The sequence below is a fragment of the Notothenia rossii genome (assembly GCF_949606895.1).
Source record: "Notothenia rossii genome assembly, chromosome: 4".
Classification (NCBI taxonomy): Eukaryota; Metazoa; Chordata; class Actinopteri; order Perciformes; family Nototheniidae; genus Notothenia; species Notothenia rossii.
Genome location: NC_136902.1, coordinates 49,040,086 through 49,065,588, shown reverse-complemented (window position 1 = coordinate 49,065,588; position 25,503 = coordinate 49,040,086). Strand labels below are relative to the sequence as shown.

The 25,503-nt window shown below is 39.8% G+C and overlaps 3 protein-coding genes across 10 annotated transcripts in view; 2 read left to right on the top strand and 1 right to left on the bottom strand.

Moving 5' to 3' along the window:
* slco4a1 (solute carrier organic anion transporter family, member 4A1) overlaps nt 1–25,503 on the bottom strand; it is a 221,014-nt gene that overhangs the window by 44,259 nt on the left and 151,252 nt on the right. The window lies entirely within an intron of this gene.
* LOC307037004 (uncharacterized protein) lies at nt 12,563–14,739 on the top strand (the record flags this gene model as incomplete). 2 transcript variants are annotated; one of them, XM_079677713.1, is made up of 6 exons in its annotated part: nt 12,563–12,830; nt 13,018–13,122; nt 13,231–13,463; nt 13,543–13,721; nt 14,303–14,396; nt 14,478–14,738. In XM_079677713.1, 6 exons carry the CDS (start codon nt 12,563–12,565, stop codon nt 14,715–14,717), a joined length of 1,119 nt encoding a protein of 372 aa, XP_079533839.1. In that variant the 3' UTR covers nt 14,718–14,738. The 2 variants fall into 2 exon arrangements, with proteins under 2 accessions (XP_079533839.1, XP_079533838.1); XM_079677712.1 differs by having other exon boundaries at nt 13,018–13,463; nt 14,478–14,739.
* On the top strand, nt 15,205–21,822 carry LOC307037001 (uncharacterized protein). Of its 3 annotated transcripts, none has more exons than XM_079677703.1 (14): nt 15,205–15,599; nt 15,724–16,596; nt 16,784–17,229; nt 17,309–17,487; nt 18,069–18,162; nt 18,244–18,479; nt 18,697–18,811; nt 19,213–19,330; nt 19,411–19,502; nt 19,941–20,058; nt 20,156–20,257; nt 20,356–20,529; nt 20,995–21,171; nt 21,399–21,822. In XM_079677703.1, exons 2-14 carry the CDS (start codon nt 16,329–16,331, stop codon nt 21,719–21,721), a joined length of 2,442 nt encoding a protein of 813 aa, XP_079533829.1. In that variant the 5' UTR covers nt 15,205–15,599; nt 15,724–16,328; the 3' UTR covers nt 21,722–21,822. The 3 variants fall into 3 exon arrangements, with proteins under 3 accessions (XP_079533829.1, XP_079533830.1, XP_079533831.1); XM_079677704.1 differs by lacking the exon at nt 15,205–15,599 and having other exon boundaries at nt 15,767–16,032; nt 16,201–16,596; XM_079677705.1 differs by lacking the exon at nt 15,205–15,599 and having other exon boundaries at nt 15,773–16,596; nt 16,784–16,888; nt 16,997–17,229.

The following is a 25,503-nucleotide window of genomic DNA, read 5'->3' as shown; positions in this document are numbered from 1 at the left end:
AGTAGTAAGATTCATCCCGCTTTCGTCTCATTAGTATGCATAGAGGGTGACAGGTGCTGTGACAGGTCACACCTCTACCTACTTATGCTAATGAGCTAAGTCCCGCCTCCCCTTTGTTCGAGGTGTGAGATCTCAAGTAGGTGTGATATCCTAAGTAGGTGTGAGATCCGTCGATAGGAGGGGGTTGATGTGTATTCACAGGTGTGAAAAGCCCCCACTGTTGCGCCTTATGGTGTATCATAAAAAATGTTTCAATCACATTAGTATGCATAAAAAGTGACAGGTGGGCCCGCCCCCAAGTCTATTAAAACAAAATGCCGCTTCCATCACATTAGTATGCATAAAAGTGACAGAAGGGCCCGCCCCAATTATGTGATGTCAGAAGACCGAGGGGGTGGAGTGAGATAAAAAAAAAAGAACCCCGTGCAGATAAAAAGCCAGTCATTTTCAATCATCAAGTCATCTTTCCAAAAAGAAAAAATGGCCAAGAGACGCCTCGATATGGGTTTAATCAGCGAGACGCCTGTGACAACTTACCGCCATCCGTCCGGAGCGCCAATCAAAAAACGGATGCAGTATCTGTGCCGGGTTCAAACACCTCCGGTCGAAGATCTTGAAGAGAAATGGCTTCTGGAAAATGAACATGTTTGGGGATACGTATTCAACTATATGGTGAATGAACTGCATTTCTACAATCTGAAGAATGGAGAAACGTATGGACCCCACAGTGTTAAAGCGACGTTGACCTCAACAGATTGGGCTGTGTTAACTCTGGTGTCTTCCAGAGATCTCCACGCAACCATTGTATCGGAAGAAGTAGTGCATCAAGAAAATACTGTGAAACCAGCGGTGTACAAGATATTTGCAACAAAAAGCAAAGAAACGCAAACAAGGCGAGATCAGAGAAGCATTCTCACCGTTACCCCTCAATGTGGAGGAAGAAGAAGGAAATATCCCCCCGCTGCCAGAAGTGAAAAGAGTCCTGACAAGCACCGTCTGGGAAACTAAAAGCGGACCATCTGGACGATGGTATTACCGAGCAAGCCGTTTGCTGACGCAGGGGAAGGACCCCTCTGATGATTTTGTTTTGGAGTATTTCAACTCTACATGCAGGGTTTTTCAAACATCCTTGCGGGTGCCTCTGACTGCTTGGCTGAAAATGATTGATGAGAAATCTACAAAGCTTAAAGAACTTTTTAAACAGAGTCAGACATCGATGGACATTATACTGGTGAAAAAGACTCTCACCTATGCAGATGACTCCTCCTCCCACTCAGCATAACAAGTCCCACCCCCCTCCCCAGATCATTTAAAAGTAAGGACCGCTCAAAGACATTCACTGAACACTAACCATGGATCTGAGAAAAAACAAGTCTCTCCCCGCGAGTTGCAGCCTGGAACAAACGCCTGGAGGACCCCCATCATCTCCAACAAGCTGGAAACCCTATATCGACTATGGTGTTGCTGCCATTGATGTTACTGGTTGGCTGGATATGGATCAACCTCCATCTACTCCATCCGTGTCTCCAGGGAAATCAACAGCTTCTTCACACTCCCCGGTAGCAGACATTGAATCGCCATGCTTTTCTTATGCTCCAGAGGGTGATGCTGCAGAAGGTACTAGGAAGGCTTCGTTCCTGAATACGGTAAAAGCTGTAGTGGTTCATCTGCTGGACAGGGTCCTACATCTGTACAGAAAGGAGAAATGTTACGGATGTCAAGTCGACCATCCCAGTCAAATTCAACATGAGTGTTTGTTTCCGACCGAATAATACTATCTGGATCGACACTATGATGAAGTGGTAAAGAGACTGTGGACCGTTCGTTTCATTCCAGCCATTCGGGACGCTCTACACCAGAGCCACCTTCATGTGTCGGGGAAGAGGATCTTTGGAGCTGCTGAGGCGATTCTGCACAATCTCAGAAACACAAGACTCTTTGAAGCTAAAATCGACAAGTTTTACAAACGGCTCGACGAGACCCAGACAAAGAACATAACAGCAGCCTGGGACTCTTGGCAGCAATAGGAAGAGTTTGATAGTTTTTTTTTCCGTAAAAGTATGTTTTTTTATTTTCTCTGTTTTATTTTTATTTTACTTGATCTAGTGTGTCCTTCCTAACAATCCCGTTTGTGCTTTTAAAATGTTTTTTTATTCTCTGTTTGGAGAAAATGTTTTTTTTTATATATGTGCCAAATCAATAAAATGCGTTGTAAGAAAAACTGTTGTACGCATTACCTCACTGGTGCTGTAATGGGGAACATGTCTGAGAAACGTGTCATGCGAAGGGTGTATTACACTCCTTCTAACCCAGGGAGTTTAGGGGTCGTTGATAAACTCCATAGAGCTGTACAGATTGAAACGGGTAAACAAGTAAATGTAGAGAAAGTCAGAGAATTTTTATCTGAACAGGATGCATATACTTTGCATAAGCCGTCTAGGGTGAATTTTGTAAGAAACAGAGTTTTCGTACTCAGACCGCTACAACAATTTCAAGCTGATCTCTGCGATATGCAGTCGCTGTCCAAACATAATGATGGTTTTAATTATTTGTTAATAGTCGTAGATGTATTTTCGAAAAAAGCCTATGCTCAGGCAATAAAGAAGAAGACTGGTATAGAGGTTGCCCAAGCCTTTTATACAATTTTAACACACAGTCAGATTCCTAAAAAGATACAAACAGACGCCGGGAAAGAATTCTTTAACAAAGTTTTTCAAGCCTTATTGAAGAAACGAGGTATTGTACATTATGCAACAGCCAGTGATATGAAGGCGTGTGTGGTAGAGAGATTTAACCGTACGCTGAAAACTAAAATGTGGAGGTATTTTACAGCTAAAAACACTCATAGATATATAGACGTCTTACCTGAATTAATTGAAAGTTACAATAATAGTTATCATCGCAGTATTAAAATGACACCACTGCAGGTGACCAAGGAAAATGCGGCTCAAGTGTTTCGCAACCTGTACACCCCCTCCAGCCATGGTAAAAAAGCTGCTACGAAAATGAACTTTAAGGAGGGTGAGCTTGTAAGAATATCCAAATTGAGAGGGGTCTTTGATAAAAAATATGAGCAGAGTTATACGGACGAATTATTTACGGTGTCTGAAGGCATACCTCGTCAACCACCTGTTTACAAACTCAAAGATTATGATGGAGAAGAGATCAAGGGGACTTTTTATGAGAAAGAGTTACAAAAAGTGAAGGTATCAAGTGACAAGGCTTTTCAAGTGGAGAAAATTCTGAAAAGACGTGTGTTGAGGGGGAGAAAACAAATGTTTGTATGCTGGAAGAACTGGCCCGAGAAATTCAACAGCTGGGTTGAGACTGGCGCCATCAAGGATGTATAAAAACAAACAGAATCAACGCTCAGTCCTTCATTACAGCCATGGAGATAAATGAAGGGTTCTACATTACGCTGCCGTCCAATGCCAGCCTTGATGTATTTCAAAACAATACAAGCTCTAGTTATCAGGTAAACCTAGCACAACCTTTACACTTGGACGGTTCGTGGCAGGTCGCCATGACAGAAATGTCATACCCCCACACCTGGTATAACATGCCTTTAGAAGTAGCCTATTTTGAATGGATAAAGAAACCAAAAGCCCCCGCGATAGCGAGCAAGTTAAAGCTTCAAATGTTTCGAGGAGGTTACTATAGTAGCATAAGTCAGCTCATGGTGGAACTCGAGTCCTGCTTCAGAAAAATTGACTCTGGTGTTAGTTTGTATTATAGTCCAATTCACAGGAAAATTGAATTTCAAGGAGATGGACAATATCGTTTTCGCTTTCCAAAAACCGTGGCTTATATGCTTGGAATAAAACCAGACCAGTGGCTCAAAGTTGATGATAAATCAGCAGCCCACCCCGCAGATATAAATGCAGGCGATCATCTCTACTGTTATAGTAACGTGGTCAGTCACCAGCGGGTAGGTGATGCTTTTGCTCCTCTCCTGAGAACCGTAGATATAAAAGGGACATTCGGCGACACCATCACCCAGTATTTTAGTCCTGCGTACTACTTGCCGGTAACAAAAACGCATATTGAGAATATACAGATAGAGATAAAAAACGATCAGAACGAGCCGATAAAGTTTACCTACGGCAAGAGTGTAGTGAAACTTCATTTCCGACCTTCAAAAGCCGGGCAATCTTTTGCAAAACGATGATTCATCACGATCCACACCGTTTTGTGAGTTACTATGAAAATCAAGCTGGGGGGTCCTTGCCTGGTTTTTATGGAACACCAGTTATGTACGGCCGAGGTATTGGTTCTATATTCTCCAGATTATTTCGTTTCGTTAGCCCCTCTGGTGAGAAAGGGATTTGCCATAGCTAAACCTCATCTGAAATCGGCGGCAAAAAATATTATATCAGATGTTATCAATAAGGCGGTCCATAAATTTAGCAGCCAATCAGATCAGGGGTCTCAAGAAGGAGCAGGAGGTCTGATGTTTTTAGCAAGAAGGGCCAGGAAGAGACCTCCAGGAAAACGGGTTCCGGCCGGCGTTAAAAATGGGAAGCACACAGTCAAGAGAAAATCATTAGGGAAAAAACACCCACGAAGAAGGAACGTATTGGGGAGAGATATATTTTAGAGTGTTAAATATGGCTCTTTTACATCACAAATCTGCTGAATGCAGTATGGCTGAGCTAGATTTATTTTCGGCTCCCATGACGCAGCTTTCTATCGATGAAAAACACTACACAGAGGTCCTTCCGTTGTCTGCCATTACAGATGACGGACCCATTGAATTTTTCATTCCCGGGGACGGGGATAAATACCTCGATATGAATGACACCTTGATGCATCTCAGGATCAAAATAACCAACGCAGATGGGACTAATCTGGCAGCTGATGCCCCCGTGGCCCTCGTTAATTATCCACTGAATACAATTTTTAACCAATGCGACGTTATTCTAGGGGACAGGCTGATTTCTCAGTCCAGCTCGACTCATCCGTACAGAGCAATGATTGAAACGCTATTGAATTACTCTGATTCTACTTTAAAAACTCAGTTCACTGCCGGTTTATTTTATAAAGACACCGCGGGAGCTATGAACTCCATAGTGATCGCCAATGGCCCTAACAAGGGTCTAGTAAAGAGAGCTGTATTCACAGCTGAATCTCGAGAACTCCATCTAATGGGGGCCCTGCACACCGATATATTTTTCAGCGAGAGGCTTCTCCTGAACTCTGTAGATTTGAGAATCAAACTCACCAGATCTAACGATGCGTTTACTCTCATGTGTGCAAATGATTCGACATACCGTCTAAAAATACTGGGGGCCTCACTTTTTATCAAGAAAGCCACCATCTCCCCTGCTGTGCGTTTAGGTCATGCTGCGGCTCTGATGAGAGGGAACGCCCTCTATCCTTTATCTCTCGTGAATATCAAAACATACAGCATCCCGGTGAATTCCAGAATATGCACCCAAGAAAATCTCTTTCTGGGTAATATGCCTAAATACATAGTATTGGGTATGGTAAATCACGAAGCCTTCACCGGAAGGAGAACGCTTTTGATTTCCTTCATAATGATATGGAATATCTGGCTTTATGTCAGGACGGTAGGCAAGTACCGGCCAAAGCATTCCAACCTCAATTTAACCAGGGGTCTTCAGTCAGAGAGTTTTACAACATGTTTACGGCTACAGGGAGACACATGAAAGACTTACCTCTGTGTATCGACCGAGAGGATTTCGAACAAGGATACTCGTTATTCGTATTTAATCTCACTGCAGGGGAAGATGCTGACGCATTGTCCCCGATTACAAGCGGTAGTTTAAGACTGGAAATGAGATTTCGAGTACCGCTACCACAGACTACCACTTTAATCGTATATTCTTGTTTTGATTCGATTCTGGAAATTAATTCAAAACGTCAAGTGTTGGTAGATTATTACTAAGAAGATATTACACCATGAATAATCATCAATTGGATAGTCTGCTGCGTCATATGGTGGGAGACTCTTTTGGTGGGGTGTGGGCGTCAGATCAGCTACCCCAAGTAAAACAATTATTTAGATACCCTGTATACATGATTGTAAATACCCACCCCTCCCACATGCCGGGAGAACACTGGCTAGCAGTGAGCTTAGAGGAGGACGATGTGGGGACTTTTTTTGATTCTTTTGGCTTTCCTCCCGATTTTAGTCATTACCCCAAAAGCATCCTCCAATTTCTAGAAAAACAATGTAAAACTATTTTACACCACAATCAACAGCTTCAGAATGTCATGTCTACAGCCTGTGGTCAACATTGTGTTTTCTACCTGTGTAAAAGAGCGTCTGGGTTGTCTTACGAAAATGTGTTGTCTCTGTATCAAGATGATGTGATAAAAAATGATGCTGCTGTAACTAATTTTGTGAAAAAATACCAACGGTGTGAGAGACGTCATAAAGACACTCATTTTAACCACAGTGTTTGCTCTCTACAAATGTTTAAAGATTGTTACAAAATGTAGAAAATACAAATAAAAAGGTCTGAAGACAAAATTAATTCAGGTGACTCTGTCTTTTATTGAAAAAAAATAGAATACAACTTTATGGGGTAAAATGTAACCAGCTGGGGCTTAATTTTCTATCTTTCCTTATTCTTTTCTTCTTAAGAGGGGCACTCTGAGGTTCTTCCGCATCTGCGGTGTCTAGGGTTCCTGACACCTCACGGCTGAGGGTCGTTGGAGATGACTTATTATTTCCTCTTCTTCTTCTTCTTTTGGACATATTTTCTCCATATAGTTCGCCCTCTTTGACTACACGATATTGTTCACGAGCTTGTAGGTTTTGAAAAGCTGATAGAGGAATGTTGAGCTCATTCATACTATTTAAAAAAAAAAACAGCCTTTAGGCTCCTGGACATTTGTTTTATACGAGGACGACAGATGTCTAAATAAATCTAACATGTGTCAACCTTTTACAGCTCTACCCTTTTCTACAAATTCCCCCGTGGGGGTCCATCCATCTGTACTCGTGACTAATTTACTCATAATGTAGGCTACTCTGCATTCTTACGGTAACGCTTAGGGAGGTGTTGAAGTACCTCGTTCTTTATTTTATCATTGGACATGTCATCCTTTTCTTCTCCTTTTACCAACCCCGTGTCTTCGGGTAGAGTTAAAGCAATATGTCGTTCCTCCTGCCCGTCTTGTTTGAGTAAGGTGAGATATCGCTGCAGCAAGCCGTTGTATTTTCTTATTTTTTCATAAGAGGGTCCTGTTTCGTTTAACACCGCTCTCATTTTTTCATCCAGAGCATCTTCGGCAGTGTGTCTCATTGTTTCCTTACTATGGGGGTTAGTTACACCCACCTGATTGAGTTGATTAAACTGGTGAGGTGATAACAAAAACATCTTTTGACTCATGATCGAATGAGTCCTCCTAAAAGCTGCGCAAAAACGGGAATCACAGCACCTAGCAGAGGCAGAAGAAAGCCTCCAGATTGATTTCTTAAGGCCTTAAATTTAGTTTTAAAATTGGCCTTTTTATTGGCCAAAAGTTTGATAATCTTCTTTTGTTTTTTCAGTTTGTTATACTGGGCGCCAGATAGTGGAATGTTACCCTTTAGAAGATTTAAAGACAGCTCACAGAGTGATTGAAGAAAATCCGTGGAGCAGTTCTTGAGTATATCCTTGCGCTTCGAGGGCTTGGCGTTACAAAAGGCCTTCAGCATCGGCATGTTTCGTTTTAAACGGGCTGACATACTGTTTTAAGTTTTTGGTTTTGGTACATAAACAACTAGCCACTGGTTAGGTAGTGCTCCCGATCTAAGTCTGTAGATGTCTGGACAGCTGGGGGTCATATCTACGATTAAATAACCGTGAGGTTCATTGGTGGCGTCTTCAAAACTCTGTAGGAAAAATGATTTATTGCCAGGGTATATTTGCTGAGCAAGTATGTTCATCTGCAATCTGTCTCGGGGGTTTTTAAACAAGACCATGTAATTAGTATTCAAACTAATGGTAGGCCTACGACTATTTTTCCCCTGATGAAAAACATTCTGTGTAAGCATCATAACACTCATATTCTTGTGATGACGGTATTGGGTGAAAAGTCTGACTACTTCCGGATGTTCGGAGGCCTGAAATATAACATCGTCCAATATAATCAAATGACTCTGATTAGGAGGAAATAGAGATTCGTCTTCAAATGATTCAGGCAGACCTTTGATAAATTTCATATTTTTATTCTTTTCCTGCAGTTCTGCATACATGGGCTGGAAAGAAGTATAAATCCACACAATATTTTGAGGCTGTACATCCATCACATGAATACAATTTTGCAATACACAAGTTATTGAGCCGTTTCCGCTCTACATCCTGAACTCCTCCCTTCGATGCAATGCACTTCCGTTTTGGCGGACTGGGTTTGTTTTGCAAGCTAGCTCCGTTGTGCCGACAAAGCACTGATATCGCAGAGACAAAGAGGATATAACAATTACAACATGAAGAAAAGTGGTTCGGGAACTACGTGTGCGGTAGTTGGTTGCAATCACTCGAGAAAGCACCTGAACGAGTGGTTAGATAGAGAGTGCTACGACCACAAACCAGCACCCAGCACCCAGCCATGTTGTTCATTAAATACAGATAAACACAACAAATACTGCATGCATTGTATTTTTTAATATTATATATGAATATTTTCATAGTGATGTAATTGTGTGGGCTGCTTTTATATTTTAATTTGTAATACCTGTTAGGATTAAACATGTGATCTTTCTTGTTGAAGCCATTTCTTTAGTTTCCTCTCAACAATTAATTCATTCAGTGTTATTTATGTACAGTATGAGCTTAATATGAATGTTGAACTGTGTTAAAAGAAATTGTAGCACTCTAAGGAACATATGAAATGCAATAATGCAATAACAGTGCAATAATGAAATTAAATTACATCAAACTTTATTTTCACTCAAACAGTACAGGCACATATGATATATTGCACAGCATAAAGAGATCATGTAAATTGTGCATTATGTAAACAACAGACAACTGTTGGCTCCTGTGGGCATGACCTAAATAAGGATGTTTATTTTGGTTTTATGCTGGGCCACGTCGTCATGTTATCCTCCCAGTTTTGCACTGAATTCGGGTGGGGGAGAGTAACGCCATCTCCAGTCAAAGAAGTAGAATCGTGTTCCCAAGCTAGCATCACTGTTAGCATCGAAATCGCTGTGTTTACACCAGTGCCCGTCTGACTGTTTACATCGGTTTACACCGACAGACGCTGTGCAAAAGACTTCCGGCGGAAATGAAGTGCATTTGTGTAGTGTCATGGCGCTACCCGTGTTTTGGCGCGTAAACTTGTCTATACATTCTTGACAAAAAAAGTTTTTCCACACCCACTGGGGCCAACTACTAAACAAGAAAAAGGAACACGTAGTCTGGGCTCAAAATCAATTTGGCTGGGTGAAAACATTTTTGTCTCTTCTTATTATTTCTCAATACCCAAAAGGCAAAGTATTTCCTCCGTCTAGCAGACGTCTCTTATCAAACACAACTCTGAACTTTTTGGTGAATGACACATTTCTCAAAACGAAACCCTCTTTATTCCGTACAATGTTGTGTTGCGGAGCCTCAATTACCCTCCCCCTCTCAGAGTTTTGAACGTAGCCTTCCACCAGATCTGTTAGACTGTCAAAGTTCACTCGTTCACAACATTCGTGCGTTTGTGTGATCCCTTTCACTCTCATCACAACCTTTTTCTGATTTTTGGTTTGGTAAGCATAACTTTTAGGGCCTGCTGAAACAAACTCTTCAATCGTGTCGCCCCCCAGTTCATCTGTCAGATCCCCCAGATAAACCCCCATGGGCAGTGGAGTCTCCCCCTGTCTTGTCACATAGATTATACTATCTGTGTCGTAGTAGAAAACTCTGTGCTGTAATTTCTCCAACTCACTGTACAGTTTCAGTCTGGCATACGCTGTGGTGAATGCTGCAATGAATATGTTATCTACCTTGTTGGGAGGAGAAAAGCAATTGTCTCCGTAACACCACTGAACAAGAGCCGTCCTGTCGTTTAGGAATGAGAAATACTTAACCTTATGTTTAGCTGAATACAAGAGGTTAAGAAATTCTTCTGTTTTGGTCACAATCTTAGTCTGAGTCAGATTGCTTCTCTGGGCAAATTTCCCCCAGAAACTGTTGAGATATAGTTTTGACACTTGTCTTTTGGCTGGATTTGATTTGATTTTATCTGCATCCAGCAAGATCCCCTGATTAACATGGTAGTCTGTCACATACTCTTTTCTGCTCTCATCATCTGTGGCCTCTGAAGGATAACCTGATGCTTCTTGTTTGCCCTTCAAAAATGTGTGTATATAGTCTACAAAAATGCTGTCGCTTTTGTTCTCAAAATGCCACACCTCTGTGATCTGAGTCAGCTTGTACCCCATATCCAGGGCTTTGTTGAACTCTGTGGTCACCCAAACTCCTGTTAATGCTCTTTCCTCTTTGCTGTGCATGCAGGGCCCCTGTTGATTGTTAAGCTCAGCGCATGTACGGCAGAGGGTGAACACTAGCTTGCCCGCTGCAGTTCCAGCCTGTCCTCCTACAAAAAACGACCAAATAGGTCGATTGTTTAAGCAGTGTTGATCACGATATTACGACCCATAGCCACGTAGCTTTCCCATTATTCATTTCTAGCAGCAGTTTATTACAACCTTTTGTCACGTTTTGTCACGATCGTAATCCCGTGAACTTTAACCTTGCGCATCAATAAAAGTGGGACGAGCCAAGAAGATGAAGATGAAGAAGAAGATGAAGAAGAAGAAGAATTGTTAAAGAGCGTCAGAGCTTTACAAGTGTTAAATCTGATTTCTGTATTTCATTTGATTTGTTTACGCTTTTAATTAATCCTGTCGTTTTTCTACTAATCATGTTTAACCACGATATTTCAGTTTTACGTTTTAGGGCTGGCCCGTGGCATAGGCAGTATAGGCGAATGCATGTTGTTAGCAATAGCATGGCTGTAAAGGTTAGCGCTTAGCGCTTAGCTTATATGCGCTAACGGATATGTATTGCAATATAAGAAGGTTCGTCTACAACAAGTTGGAGGGAGAGTTTTCTCCTTCGCACAAAAGGAGCTAAAATCTTGCCTAAAAACAAAACCCTTGGTAGCACGTGACATAACACATAACAATGGCAAAAGTATGTATATTCAGCTAACCAGACCAGGACATGATATGAACGTAAACAATGCGAAAGGAAATGGCACTTTAATAATAATAATAATAATAGTTGACATTTACATGGCGCTTTTTATAATGCACACACTTTTTCTTTCTTCGAAATGTCACCTAACATGTTGCATTAATGATAGTTAGGGTAAGTTCAACACTTGAATATCATCAGGTCATAGTTGTTTTACTACTTTAAACATTCGCTAATTCAACTTAAGTTTTGTGAAAGCATCACATCTAGTTAAAAAGAGAAATATATGTCCCTGTAATTACTGATTTACCTGGGACTTGATTGATTTTGGTGCCTGTAGTTTTATTTTGGCAAATGCTTATTTATGAAGCAACAATTAAATTACATGGTAGCACAGCTAATCTGAGTTCATCTGTTTGGTTTTTTTCAGGTCATCTATCAATTCAATTATATGAAGTAGCCTATTATCATAAAAAAATCAACGGTTCTTTTCAGAGCCATATTCCTCTTCCTACTCTCTTTCACCCCTCTCGTTTTCTTGTCTTTTGTTTTGTTTTTCTCCCTCCCTGTATGTCAGTTCATCCTTTGTTTGTTGTTGCCCTTTTTATCCTCACTTAAAAATGGCATCCAAGCAACTGAATGAATGGCTAGAGATAGGGAATGCCCTCGCAGATGAGTTGGCAAATAAGGCAAGTACAACATTATCCAAAAATGTATTATAACATTTACTCAAATGATAACAGACACACACAAAGATGTGTGTGCAACAATTAAGGGAAATATATAATCTCTTTTATATATTTATATATTAAGATACCAAAGAAACCAAAGAAACCGAAGATACAGAAGATACCAAAGAAAATAACGCAAGGATCAAATGTTTCCTGGAGGAAGAGGGACCTGGATGGGAACATTATAGCCCAACATTGGAATAAGAATTGATCTGGTCTGTAAAATATAATCTAGTTCTAGTGTTTCATTAAGTTTTAATGTCGTTGGTCGGTCCTCAATAATGTTTCCCATATCATCGTACTTTGTTTTATGCAGTTAAACCTTCCAGCTCTCAGAAGTCCCCAGAGGTCGAGGAGACACATGAGATTCCTCTACAGGTCCCAAGTCTTGGTATGCACAATGAATTCTTAAATTATCCTTCAACTTGAAATGTAGGTAATTGTTTGTAGTATGTAATAGCTTTGTTCGTGATACATTGTAAAGTGAAAAGCCATGTATGGAATATCTTTTTTTAATTAAACTAAATTCCATGATTTGTTTTATATTTTGTTATTTTAGATCAACATCTTCAGACACTGAGAAACCTGTTGGGTTCTCTCACTGTCCCTGCATCATCAGAAGAAACACCCACTGCATCAACATGGACCCAAAGACAGTTGAAACGTGAACAAAAATTCAGAGCTGCAATGCCAGAGCTCCTTAATTTGAAATTGGCTGCAGAGATTGTCACTACACGTTCCTGTCTCCAATGCAAAACTGCTGATGCTGTGGTCCGGTGCTTGGACTGTGTTCCACCAGGAACTCCCTTTCTTTGTCCGGCATGTGACCCTATTATCCATGGTAAACATGTCTTCCATGACAGGGAAGCCATGTTTGATGGGTTTTACAGACCTATTCCTCCCACATCCTTAGTGGTTGTGGATGAAAGTGGCCAATATGGACTCTGTGAACAAGGTGGGTTCAAATAATGTATTACATATTCCCTTACCATGGTTTCCTAATGTGCACTACATATACAGCGGCATCATTTTCACCATTTCGGAAGTTTGCTTTAATAGTTAAAATGTCTCAATTTGTATTGACTACATTTCCTAACATGTCCTAACATGCATATGAATCTCTGAAATTGTCTTTGCTGCAGTGTGTCTGCTTCCAATTCCTCCGCCATCCCAAATCTGCTTCTGTGGTCCAAGCCAAGATTTCACCATCATCCCAGGAAAGCAGACCGTGTTGGTGACTATCAATGGTTTGTTGCCACCAGAAGACGATCAAGCAGAAATACAGGATTACTATTATACTTTTGTCCTACATTGCATAGATAGCTGTCAAATTGCACATTTATATTTTTTCTCAGGTCCATACAACGTTCGTCTGCCTTCTGTGTGCTGTCCAATTTGTTCCGCCAAATGGTCCCCGATCATAGGTGACTTGCTGGGATACAAATACTGGCCAGCAACCGACAGCTGCAAAATTATTTTTAAGTTTGATGTGTTCACATCATTCGAGCAAATGAAATTGGCCAGCCCAGCATTATCCCAGCAAGTATTTATAAAAATGCTTGAACATCGATCGTTTTCCACAGGAAGGGTAAGAATAAAATGTGGTTTTCAAGATTTTTGAATACCAAACTTTTAATTAACCAAATAAATACCATTCTTGTTTCCAGACAGCCAGAATCTGTAGCGATACCTTCCACAGAGTCTTTCGGGAGTTTGCCTTCTGTAATTACAGACAAGAAGATCTATGCCTGGTGGAGCCCTTTAAATGCCCAGCATGCACACCTGACATGCTGGCTATTGCTGTAGATGGCAATAGAAAGCATTATCGCTTCAAGAAGTCCAGAGGGTCAGTGAAATCATATTCTCATTTTAGTTGTTGTTTTATTGACTAAGCTGAATGTCTTTGCTGAAATGTCTAACTTTCCCCAACTCTGCAATTTCTTTTTCCAAAGTTTGTAGACCATCAGAAAACAATAGTTGGTTTGAAATTACACATAATTATATAAATCCAATTCATAAACATTATTGTATATGACGCCTGTAAAGTTAACTCAACTTTAAAATGTTAAATGGTTGACGTTAGTTGGATATGTTGGAGCTAAGAACCAGTTTTGGATATAATCGCTTCATGAAAAATGTATTAAATTGCCCAGGAACCTTTTTCTATGCCTTCCTCTGCCCTATTCCATGCCCATCAATATAAAGGATGTACTTTTATTTTTACCTTTTTACAAGAAGTCAGTAAACTTTTCACTAATGTTAAATAATGGTGGCAAAAGACTTTACACAGAATTACAGATCAAATTCACAAAGACCTTTTCCACATTTATGAAAATGTTATGGCAAAAGCAAATTGGCCACATTAAATAGAGGACACAATCAAACGTATGATAATGTTGCTTACAATGTCTTTCTCGAATTTCGCAGGACAGATGAACCGTCTCTATTTGATGGACTGTTCATTGCCCAGGACAGTAAAGTGTCTGCCTTTGTCGACAAAATCAGGAGCCAGATGACGATTGTAAGAATCTATTCAATCCCCTAACCCTTTATTTATTTTTCTTAGCACAGGGTTAAATGTAACAGATTGTGTCTATTTCAGAAAAGTGGTCCTGATGTTTGTGGACCGGCAACATTCACAGCTTGCAGAGAAACCTCACACAAGTCCAGGGCCAAGGTGGATGAGGAAGGACTGCAAATAGCTGTGTGCAGACATGGCATCTTACTACAAGGCCTAAATCACTACCGTGGTGAAATATATGCCTACCCAATGTTCCTGCAGAAGGAGCTGGCTGAAGTTGCGAATGCAACATTCTTTTGTATGGATGTTGCCTGCAGGTAGTTATAACTATTGCAAAATTGGAAGTGTTTGTGGGAAACGTGTTATCTATTTAATTCTTGCACATCCAGTAGATGTAAAGCAAAAAAAGCATTCATTTGGATAAATGCTGATGTTGGTTACAAGGAGCTAAAATCTTGCCTAAAAACAAAACCCTTGGTAGCACGTGACATAACACATAACAATGGCAAAAGTATGTATATTCAGCTAACCAGACCAGGACATGATATGAACGTAAACAATGCGAAAGGAAATGGCACTTTAATAATAATAATAATAATAGTTGACATTTACATGGCGCTTTTTATAATGCACACACTTTTTCTTTCTTCGAAATGTCACCTAACATGTTGCATTAATGATAGTTAGGGTAAGTTCAACGCTTGAATATCATCAGGTCATAGTTGTTTTACTACTTTAAACATTCGCTAATTCAACTTAAGTTTTGTGAAAGCATCACATCTAGTTAAAAAGAGAAATATATGTCCCTGTAATTACTGATTTACCTGGGACTTGATTGATTTTGGTGCCTGTAGTTTTATTTTGGCAAATGCTTATTTATGAAGCAACAATTAAATTACATGGTAGCACAGCTAATCTGAGTTCATCTGTTTGGTTTTTTTCAGGTCATCTATCAATTCAATTATATGAAGTAGCCTATTATCATAAAAAAATCAACGGTTCTTTTCAGAGCCATATTCCTCTTCCTACTCTCTTTCACCCCTCTCGTTTTCTTGTCTTTTGTTTTGTTTTTCTCCCTCCCTGTATGTCAGTTCATCCTTTGTTTGTTGTTGCCCTTTTTATCCTCACTTAAAAATGGCATCCAAGCAACTGAATGAATGGCTAGAGATAGGGAATGCCCTCGCAGATGAGTTGGCAAATAAGGCAAGTACAACATTATCCAAAAATGTATTATAACATTTACTCAAATGATAACAGACACACACAAAGATGTGTGTGCAACAATTAAGGGAAATATATAATCTCTTTTATATATTTATATATTAAGATACCAAAGAAACCAAAGAAACCGAAGATACAGAAGATACCAAAGAAAATAACGCAAGGATCAAATGTTTCCTGGAGGAAGAGGGACCTGGATGGGAACATTATAGCCCAACATTGGAATAAGAATTGATCTGGTCTGTAAAATATAATCTAGTTCTAGTGTTTCATTAAGTTTTAATGTCGTTGGTCGGTCCTCAATAATGTTTCCCATATCATCGTACTTTGTTTTATGCAGTTAAACCTTCCAGCTCTCAGAAGTCCCCAGAGGTCGAGGAGACACATGAGATTCCTCTACAGGTCCCAAGTCTTGGTATGCACAATGAATTCTTAAATTATCCTTCAACTTGAAATGTAGGTAATTGTTTGTAGTATGTAATAGCTTTGTTCGTGATACATTGTAAAGTGAAAAGCCATGTATGGAATATCTTTTTTTAATTAAACTAAATTCCATGATTTGTTTTATATTTTGTTATTTTAGATCAACATCTTCAGACACTGAGAAACCTGTTGGGTTCTCTCACTGTCCCTGCATCATCAGAAGAAACACCCACTGCATCAACATGGACCCAAAGACAGTTGAAACGTGAACAAAAATTCAGAGCTGCAATGCCAGAGCTCCTTAATTTGAAATTGGCTGCAGAGATTGTCACTACACGTTCCTGTCTCCAATGCAAAACTGCTGATGCTGTGGTCCGGTGCTTGGACTGTGTTCCACCAGGAACTCCCTTTCTTTGTCCGGCATGTGACCCTATTATCCATGGTAAACATGTCTTCCATGACAGGGAAGCCATGTTTGATGGGTTTTACAGACCTATTCCTCCCACATCCTTAGTGGTTGTGGATGAAAGTGGCCAATATGGACTCTGTGAACAAGGTGGGTTCAAATAATGTATTACATATTCCCTTACCATGGTTTCCTAATGTGCACTACATATACAGCGGCATCATTTTCACCATTTCGGAAGTTTGCTTTAATAGTTAAAATGTCTCAATTTGTATTGACTACATTTCCTAACATGTCCTAACATGCATATGAATCTCTGAAATTGTCTTTGCTGCAGTGTGTCTGCTTCCAATTCCTCCGCCATCCCAAATCTGCTTCTGTGGTCCAAGCCAAGATTTCACCATCATCCCAGGAAAGCAGACCGTGTTGGTGACTATCAATGGTTTGTTGCCACCAGAAGACGATCAAGCAGAAATACAGGATTACTATTATACTTTTGTCCTACATTGCATAGATAGCTGTCAAATTGCACATTTATATTTTTTCTCAGGTCCATACAACGTTCGTCTGCCTTCTGTGTGCTGTCCAATTTGTTCCGCCAAATGGTCCCCGATCATAGGTGACTTGCTGGGATACAAATACTGGCCAGCAACCGACAGCTGCAAAATTATTTTTAAGTTTGATGTGTTCACATCATTCGAGCAAATGAAATTGGCCAGCCCAGCATTATCCCAGCAAGTATTTATAAAAATGCTTGAACATCGATCGTTTTCCACAGGAAGGGTAAGAATAAAATGTGGTTTTCAAGATTTTTGAATACCAAACTTTTAATTAACCAAATAAATACCATTCTTGTTTCCAGACAGCCAGAATCTGTAGCGATACCTTCCACAGAGTCTTTCGGGAGTTTGCCTTCTGTAATTACAGACAAGAAGATCTATGCCTGGTGGAGCCCTTTAAATGCCCAGCATGCACACCTGACATGCTGGCTATTGCTGTAGATGGCAATAGAAAGCATTATCGCTTCAAGAAGTCCAGAGGGTCAGTGAAATCATATTCTCATTTTAGTTGTTGTTTTATTGACTAAGCTGAATGTCTTTGCTGAAATGTCTAACTTTCCCCAACTCTGCAATTTCTTTTTCCAAAGTTTGTAGACCATCAGAAAACAATAGTTGGTTTGAAATTACACATAATTATATAAATCCAATTCATAAACATTATTGTATATGACGCCTGTAAAGTTAACTCAACTTTAAAATGTTAAATGGTTGACGTTAGTTGGATATGTTGGAGCTAAGAACCAGTTTTGGATATAATCGCTTCATGAAAAATGTATTAAATTGCCCAGGAACCTTTTTCTATGCCTTCCTCTGCCCTATTCCATGCCCATCAATATAAAGGATGTACTTTTATTTTTACCTTTTTACAAGAAGTCAGTAAACTTTTCACTAATGTTAAATAATGGTGGCAAAAGACTTTACACAGAATTACAGATCAAATTCACAAAGACCTTTTCCACATTTATGAAAATGTTATGGCAAAAGCAAATTGGCCACATTAAATAGAGGACACAATCAAACGTATGATAATGTTGCTTACAATGTCTTTCTCGAATTTCGCAGGACAGATGAACCGTCTCTATTTGATGGACTGTTCATTGCCCAGGACAGTAAAGTGTCTGCCTTTGTCGACAAAATCAGGAGCCAGATGACGATTGTAAGAATCTATTCAATCCCCTAACCCTTTATTTATTTTTCTTAGCACAGGGTTAAATGTAACAGATTGTGTCTATTTCAGAAAAGTGGTCCTGATGTTTGTGGACCGGCAACATTCACAGCTTGCAGAGAAACCTCACACAAGTCCAGGGCCAAGGTGGATGAGGAAGGACTGCAAATAGCTGTGTGCAGACATGGCATCTTACTACAAGGCCTAAATCACTACCGTGGTGAAATATATGCCTACCCAATGTTCCTGCAGAAGGAGCTGGCTGAAGTTGCGAATGCAACATTCTTTTGTATGGATGTTGCCTGCAGGTAGTTATAACTATTGCAAAATTGGAAGTGTTTGTGGGAAACGTGTTATCTATTTAATTCTTGCACATCCAGTAGATGTAAAGCAAAAAAAGCATTCATTTGGATAAATGCTGATGTTGGTTACAAGGATTGTACTGGTAATTTTAAGGACCTGGTTTATCTTTTTACTATTATGCCATCATGCAACTGGAAAAGCTAATTGATTTTGTCATTACAGGTACTGGCCTTATTTGGAGAAGATGGCAGCAAAGTTGCCTGAGCTCCAACCACTTACAGAGATGAAACCTTTTCTCTCTGTAATGCACGCCAAGGCCCACACAGGCAAATGCGAGGTACAGTATGCAAGTTAAACATTTGTGTCACTAGATTCAAATGTTTTAGAAATTGTAGTGCACATAAGAATATCATGTAGTATATTCTATTCAAGCCTGTGGAATAATTGTAATAGTTACAAATGTTGACAAAATTGTAACAAAACAGACTGTCACAAGGATAGGCTTCCAAAACCCATTATGTTTATTTTAGTAAATATATCCGCACTGTAGAAATAATGAATGAATAGAGCTTCAAATAACTGCAGTTGTGACATTGTAGTTCAAAGCATAATTCAATATCAGAACATTTTAACTTTCTGAAATTGCTCCTGACACTGATGATAACTAAAGATGTACAGTACAAGAAATTATAATATTGAACTAAATAGCTAGATCTCATTGTTTATGATTCTGAGCAGGTGAAGTGGGGTGGCAGAAGCCAGGAAGGTGCTGGAAATACTGTCGGCGAGGAAGTGGAACAGGTTAACAGCTTCCTCTCAAGGGCAGCTCTGACAACAAAATACATGACCAAATCAGGTTGGTAGAGGAAAACAAATAGTTTTAAGTAGTGCCACATTGTAAAGCTCATATGAATTTTCATGTTTTTGTGTTTACAGCTAGAGCAGATATGATAACCGTGCTGGCTATGCAATGGAACCACAGGAAGGTGGAGAATCTCCACAAGACACTCTCAAAGAGATTTGTCAAAGTAAGACGTCCATGCTGCATTTCAAAATGTATATTAAGACTATCCGAGTTTGTTGTTGTAGTAATTTAACACCATCCTTAGCTACATGTTGTTGAATTGAATGTATTCTGCAATCATTTCATTATGATGGCGCTGCCATGGCACACTGTTCTGCCAAGAGAGTCTCTGTTCTGTTTGTTTTTAATAAAGCACTATAGGTTGATTCATCTGAATTTCTGGATAATAATAATAATAATAATAATAATAATAATGTTAATCCTGCTTGATCTTGAAAAAAAAGGGACACTAAGGTGATACTTGCCAACCTTGAAGAGAAGGTGTTTAGCATTTCATGTTGTTGTCTGGTCAGTTAATGTGCATAAAGGAATTCAGTAAAAAGCAACCTTCTCATCCAACTGGAAAGCATATTCACTTTTTCCTTTTAAACATTCTAACCAGACTACACAGAGAGCACAAACTGAAGTGGACAATCTTGAGAGTCTCAAGCAAGAGCTGAACATCTCCCTGGAGGACACGGAGCAGTGGGTGTTGGAGGTCAAGCAATGGGCAGCCACTGGTATGTTATATGATCACTGTGGTATAGATTTGGTTCCATATTTCCAAACATTTGGCTTCATGTTTTATGATTACACCTTGTTGTTTCTGTTTTCAAGAGAAACATGGAGCCCAGAGTAGCCAAGAGGAGCTCCAGAGAGAAATAGATGAAATTATTTATTCCCTCCGAAGAAAGAAACACGACCTCTATCGACAAAATGGTATTTATTATTACGTTATCTAGAAACAATATTTGTTTCTTGTTGTTGTTGTTTGTATTATTAATATTAGTTTATTTGTATTTTGTTTTACTTTACAGACAGCAACCAAACAAGGCAACGCAAACGGAGAAGACTGACAGAGCTCAAGAAGAAACTCAGAGAGAGGATACTGCAGTACAACACCATTGATGCCTGTTCAGAGAAAATTGACACAGAAGCAGCATGCGGTCTGTCTGAGGATGTCATTCTGCCCTGGGAGGCGCAAGGAGATGGTAAGAAACAACTTGTTTTTGTTTGCCCTAGATATTCCATAAATTCAGTTGAAGTACTAGAATACAATCACCAATGTAACACAGAGCTATCAACATAGGTGTCACAAATCATCATGATCACAACAAATCATTTTAAAATAATTATATTGAAAGGTCTGTATGATGTTGCCCTATCAAGTCTTAATAGTCTAGTCTCACTGGGACAGGCATATCTATGGAAACAGTAAAACCCTTCCTGACCACCCTGAACTGCATACTAATGTTGAATCTCAAGACATACTGAATGTAATTCTGCCAACATAGACAGAATTGAAAAAATTCAGCAAGCGGCGAGGTTGAATTTTTTTTTACCAGATTTTAAGGTTTTGGTCAATTTAATTAAAAAAGATTGAATACAAACTGATATTATTTGTTTTATTAGCCTTACCATTGTGGTTGTTATATTTTGTGTTTTTTCCATTATAGTGGTGAACCTGCGCACAAAGAGGCGACTTTTTGACCAGGTTATGCTGGTCAGGCATATGGAAGAGGAGAAAGTCATCATTGTGAAGGAGATGACCCAGCATTGTCAAAATCTGAGGCAGGCACTGGACAAACTGGACCACCTCCTTCATCAGACAAAAGACGACATCAGGAACCAAAGTATGTTCCACAAATACCGATTTATAACATTTGCCACTGCCCCCCTCCCAGTGTCAAATGTCTATCACTGAATAGCATCTGTAATGATTGCATTTTTTCTGAATCACAAATCTTTTTAGCTAATATACAGCCTCGGAGTTAAACATTCAAATTGCTTATATGGAACCAACATCAATGCTAACTAAAAGTTTCCTTACATAGACTGTCATTTTGTCTTTTTATTTTAGTTTCTCCAAGCGATATAACAGAAGAGGGATACAGGGGACTGCACTGCTGTATTTTACACCATCAATATCTTCTGGAGCAGAAACTGAGCAGAGTCACCAGCACCTACAGCTGTATTGGCTCGGAGTCGTCTTTTCTCATGATGGAGGAAGACATTGAAGACGGTAATGAGGACGACGAACAGGACGGTGATGAGGACGGTGATGAGGACAACGAACAAGACGGTGATGAGGACGGTGATGAGGACAACGAACAAGACGGTGATGAGGACGGTGATGAGGACAACGAACAAGACGGTGATGAGGACGGTGATGAAGAAAACTAACAGGACGGTGATGAGGACAACAAACAGGACAACGAACAGGACTTAACAAGTCTATTGTGTTGTATGCATGTCAACGTATTAAAACGAGTATTACGATTGAATGGCTTGTTTATTACCTTTTTTTTTTATATGATCCTGCTTTGCATTTACTATGTCTGGTATTCAACTAAATGCCATTAGCAGTTATCAGTCACCTTCAGATCCGAGTTACCTCGAGGGCCAGAGGTTCCCCACCCCTGGTATAAGGTTTTGGTGATCACCCTTATTATCATCATGTCATTTAATCATGACCTGTTTAATTAGCCAATGCTTACATCCAAAGAATGTGTCTAGACTTTACTCCTACAGACACACACTAACAATACAAATTGAGCTAAGTAATACACTCACGAGCCACTTAATTAGGTACACCTTGCTAGGATGGGTTGGACCCCCATCTGCTTTCAGAACTGCATTAATTCTTCATGGCATAGATTAAACAAGGTACTGGAAGCATTCCTCAGAGATTTTGCTCAATATTGACCTGATCGCATCACGCAGTTGCTGCAGATTTGTCGGCTGCACATCCATGACGCAAATCTCTGGTTCACCACATCCCAATGGTGCACTGTAGGATTTGGATCTGATGACTGTGGACTGTGACATTTGAGTAAAATTCATTGTCATGTTCAAGAAACCAGTTGGAGAATATTTGAGCTTTGTGACACGGTGAGTTATCCTGCTGGAAGTAGCCATCAGAAGATTGGTACACTGTTGTCATAAAGGCATGGACATGGTCAGCACAACCCGGTATCACGGCAAGACGTGAACATGTGACGATTTACCATGATGGGAGACGTGAAGCTGTCACGATTTCGTCCCTTCAAACGTGACAATTACACAGTATTGTTAACGTGGCCCAACCAGTGGAGATATAACCGGAAATGCCAAGCAAATGCTACCCCGACGGTCGGTTGTTATTATTATCAATATTAATATAATAATGATTTCATTTGTAATAGTCACACTCAATTTCGCCAATTTTCTGTTGCCCCAGCTGGTCGGCACCTCTTTTAGCAGATACAAAGGCTACATTCATTTATTAAATCGATGTGTGTGGATGTGGAATTAACGGACGTGACGTTGCACGATTGCGTTACCAGGCAACAGCTTCGGTTCATGTTAATTTATAAACTCTTCAACTCGAACCGTAGTTATATTTTAAAACATTTTAGAAAGCCTCACGAAATATTTTAATGTACATTTTAATTTAAATGTGAAGGAATGTGTGTATAACAAAATACATCCGTCAAAAACAATACCGGAAACAGACGTAGGCAAGATCCTCGGTTAAGGCTAGAAAGGATCCTTCTATTGTAAATATGACGTCACGTTCTCGTTGTAACTCTCGTTGTAATCGGAGCGGCTCGGAAACACATCTACAGCAGTAACATGATGCAACATACACATTAATGCAGCAGCAATATTAATAGAGAAACATCAGACATAATAGTAAAACACTGCAAGGGAACATTTTATTGCACCAGGAGCTATCTTGGGACTTTTACTGCGACAACGTTGACTTGCCTGTGAATAAAAAATAAACCATAGTGTTGGTGATCTACAGTGTTGTCATTCTTCTTTGAACACCAGCAAGACCGCTTTTCAACAATCACACTCCCTGTCATTGACATAATTAATAGATAGTTTAGCTTCTCACCATCATTTGCTGTGGCCAACTGATGTTAACGATCCTAACTGAAAGGCTGCCTGCCAAACGTAAACATTCAGCCACGTGACATTCAGCCGAACTCTCGCGAGAGTTTTACACAAGACGGATCCTTTCTAGCCATAACCAAGATCCTCAGCTCGGTGATTCATGGTTTAGCCGCAATGCACGTTGGGAAATGGTGTTTATGCGATGTGAAATCCGAAAACATTTAAAAAAAATTAAATAATACTTTATTCCGAGTTTGCTTGCTTTTCTCTTTGGAGCTAATCACATAACGGCATTGTAATACATGGTTCGGCTGCATTACATATTACATATCTGCCGTAGTTATCTATTTATAGAGCCCTGATGAGAAGACTTCTATACAAACAAGAAGAACTGCCGCCAAAACTGAAAATGTGACGTGGATCACAAATATATCAGCCATTTAACAACATCTTAGATTTATTTTCACACAATATGTCTCCTTGCAATATCAACAGTAATTCGGCTGACTTTTATATTTGATCCAATTGGTAGATAGGCAGTATTTACACCATAACGGTGCACAGCTGATAGACGGGCACCTAGTGGTTAAAGCACGTTATTGAATTTTATTATTATTATTAACTAACAGAATAAGAGACCTGACAGGTGATGGTCAGACGTTGACCTGGCTGCACAGTCACAGAGGCTGGCTGTGTCAACTGTTCACACTTCACACCTGTACAAATACAAAAAAAAGTTATATGACAGATTATCCTGTTAAACAGCAGTATAATAAGTGTTGACTCACTTCCAGCTGCCAGCAGCAGCAGCAGCAGCAGCAGAGAGAACATGATGATGATGACTCTCATTTAATTTAATTTCAAACCTTTATTTATACAGGTGTATCCCATTGAGATCATTGATCTCTTTTTCAAGGGAGACCTGCTCAAGTAGGTTCCACATGAAACATAAAAACATAAACAGAACAACAAAAGGACATCATACAGCACCATTTACATAACTATCCACATAAACAGGTACCAATAGCTTCCGATTGAGTAGCATCCAACCGAGCTTTAAAAACATTTAGTGGCACCAGATTGCTCAGTTTCCATTTAATTTGCAGACTATTCCAAGACAGAGGAGCTGCGCATCTAAAAGCTGTCTTCCCTAAGACAGTCCTAGCAGTTGGCACATTTAATAAAACCACAGCATTCGATCTCAGGCAGTAGCCACTTACAATTTTCCGTGAGATCAGGGAGCAGATATAAGATGGAATTTTCCCTAACATGGCTTTGTATATAAAAATGTACCAGTGACTGAGCCTCCGTACAGTTAGTGAAAGCAAACCAGCCCTTGCATACAGGGTACAGTGATGGGTTAATGCTTTACAGTTTGTCACAAATCTCAGTGCACTGTGATACGCAGCATCTAACTTGACCAGGCAATTGGCAGGTGCATTCATATAGATCAAATCACCATAGTCCAGCACAGGTCAAAAGGTCACAGTGACTAGCCTTTTCCTGGCCTCAAGCAGAGAAACAGGACTTGTTCCTGTAGAAGAAACCTAGCCTAACCCTCAGCTTTTTAAGCAGGTTATTGACATGAAGTTTAGAAATGTGAGACAATCATCAAGCCAGATACCAAGGACTCTGAGAAGACGTGAGCTCCTGATCCCCTTTAATCTCCACTGACAGTCTCTTGTGAAGGCCTTATAACTGTATCACAATGGATATTACTGAGTTTGCATAGAACCAAACGTGTTCACGTGTGAATGTGAACATTAATAGAATATCACCTCCCATCTTCAGAGCAATCCGACTATTATAACATTAGCGTTAAGAAAGCTTAATTAAATATCTGCCACAACATAAGTAACTGGATCAAAGTAACAGTACAGTCCGCGGCATCACATCATAATGTATCATATATCTCCTTATCTGAGTCAGCTGAGCCGTATCTGGCCGTGCAACACTTACAGTGTCACATACTGTATGCAAAAGTATTATTTTAAGCAACACATTACGAAACACTCGAGTCAAATGTAATTAAAGTCAGATCGTGTCTTAGACGGGGCATATCATAAACCTGTTAATGTACGCAT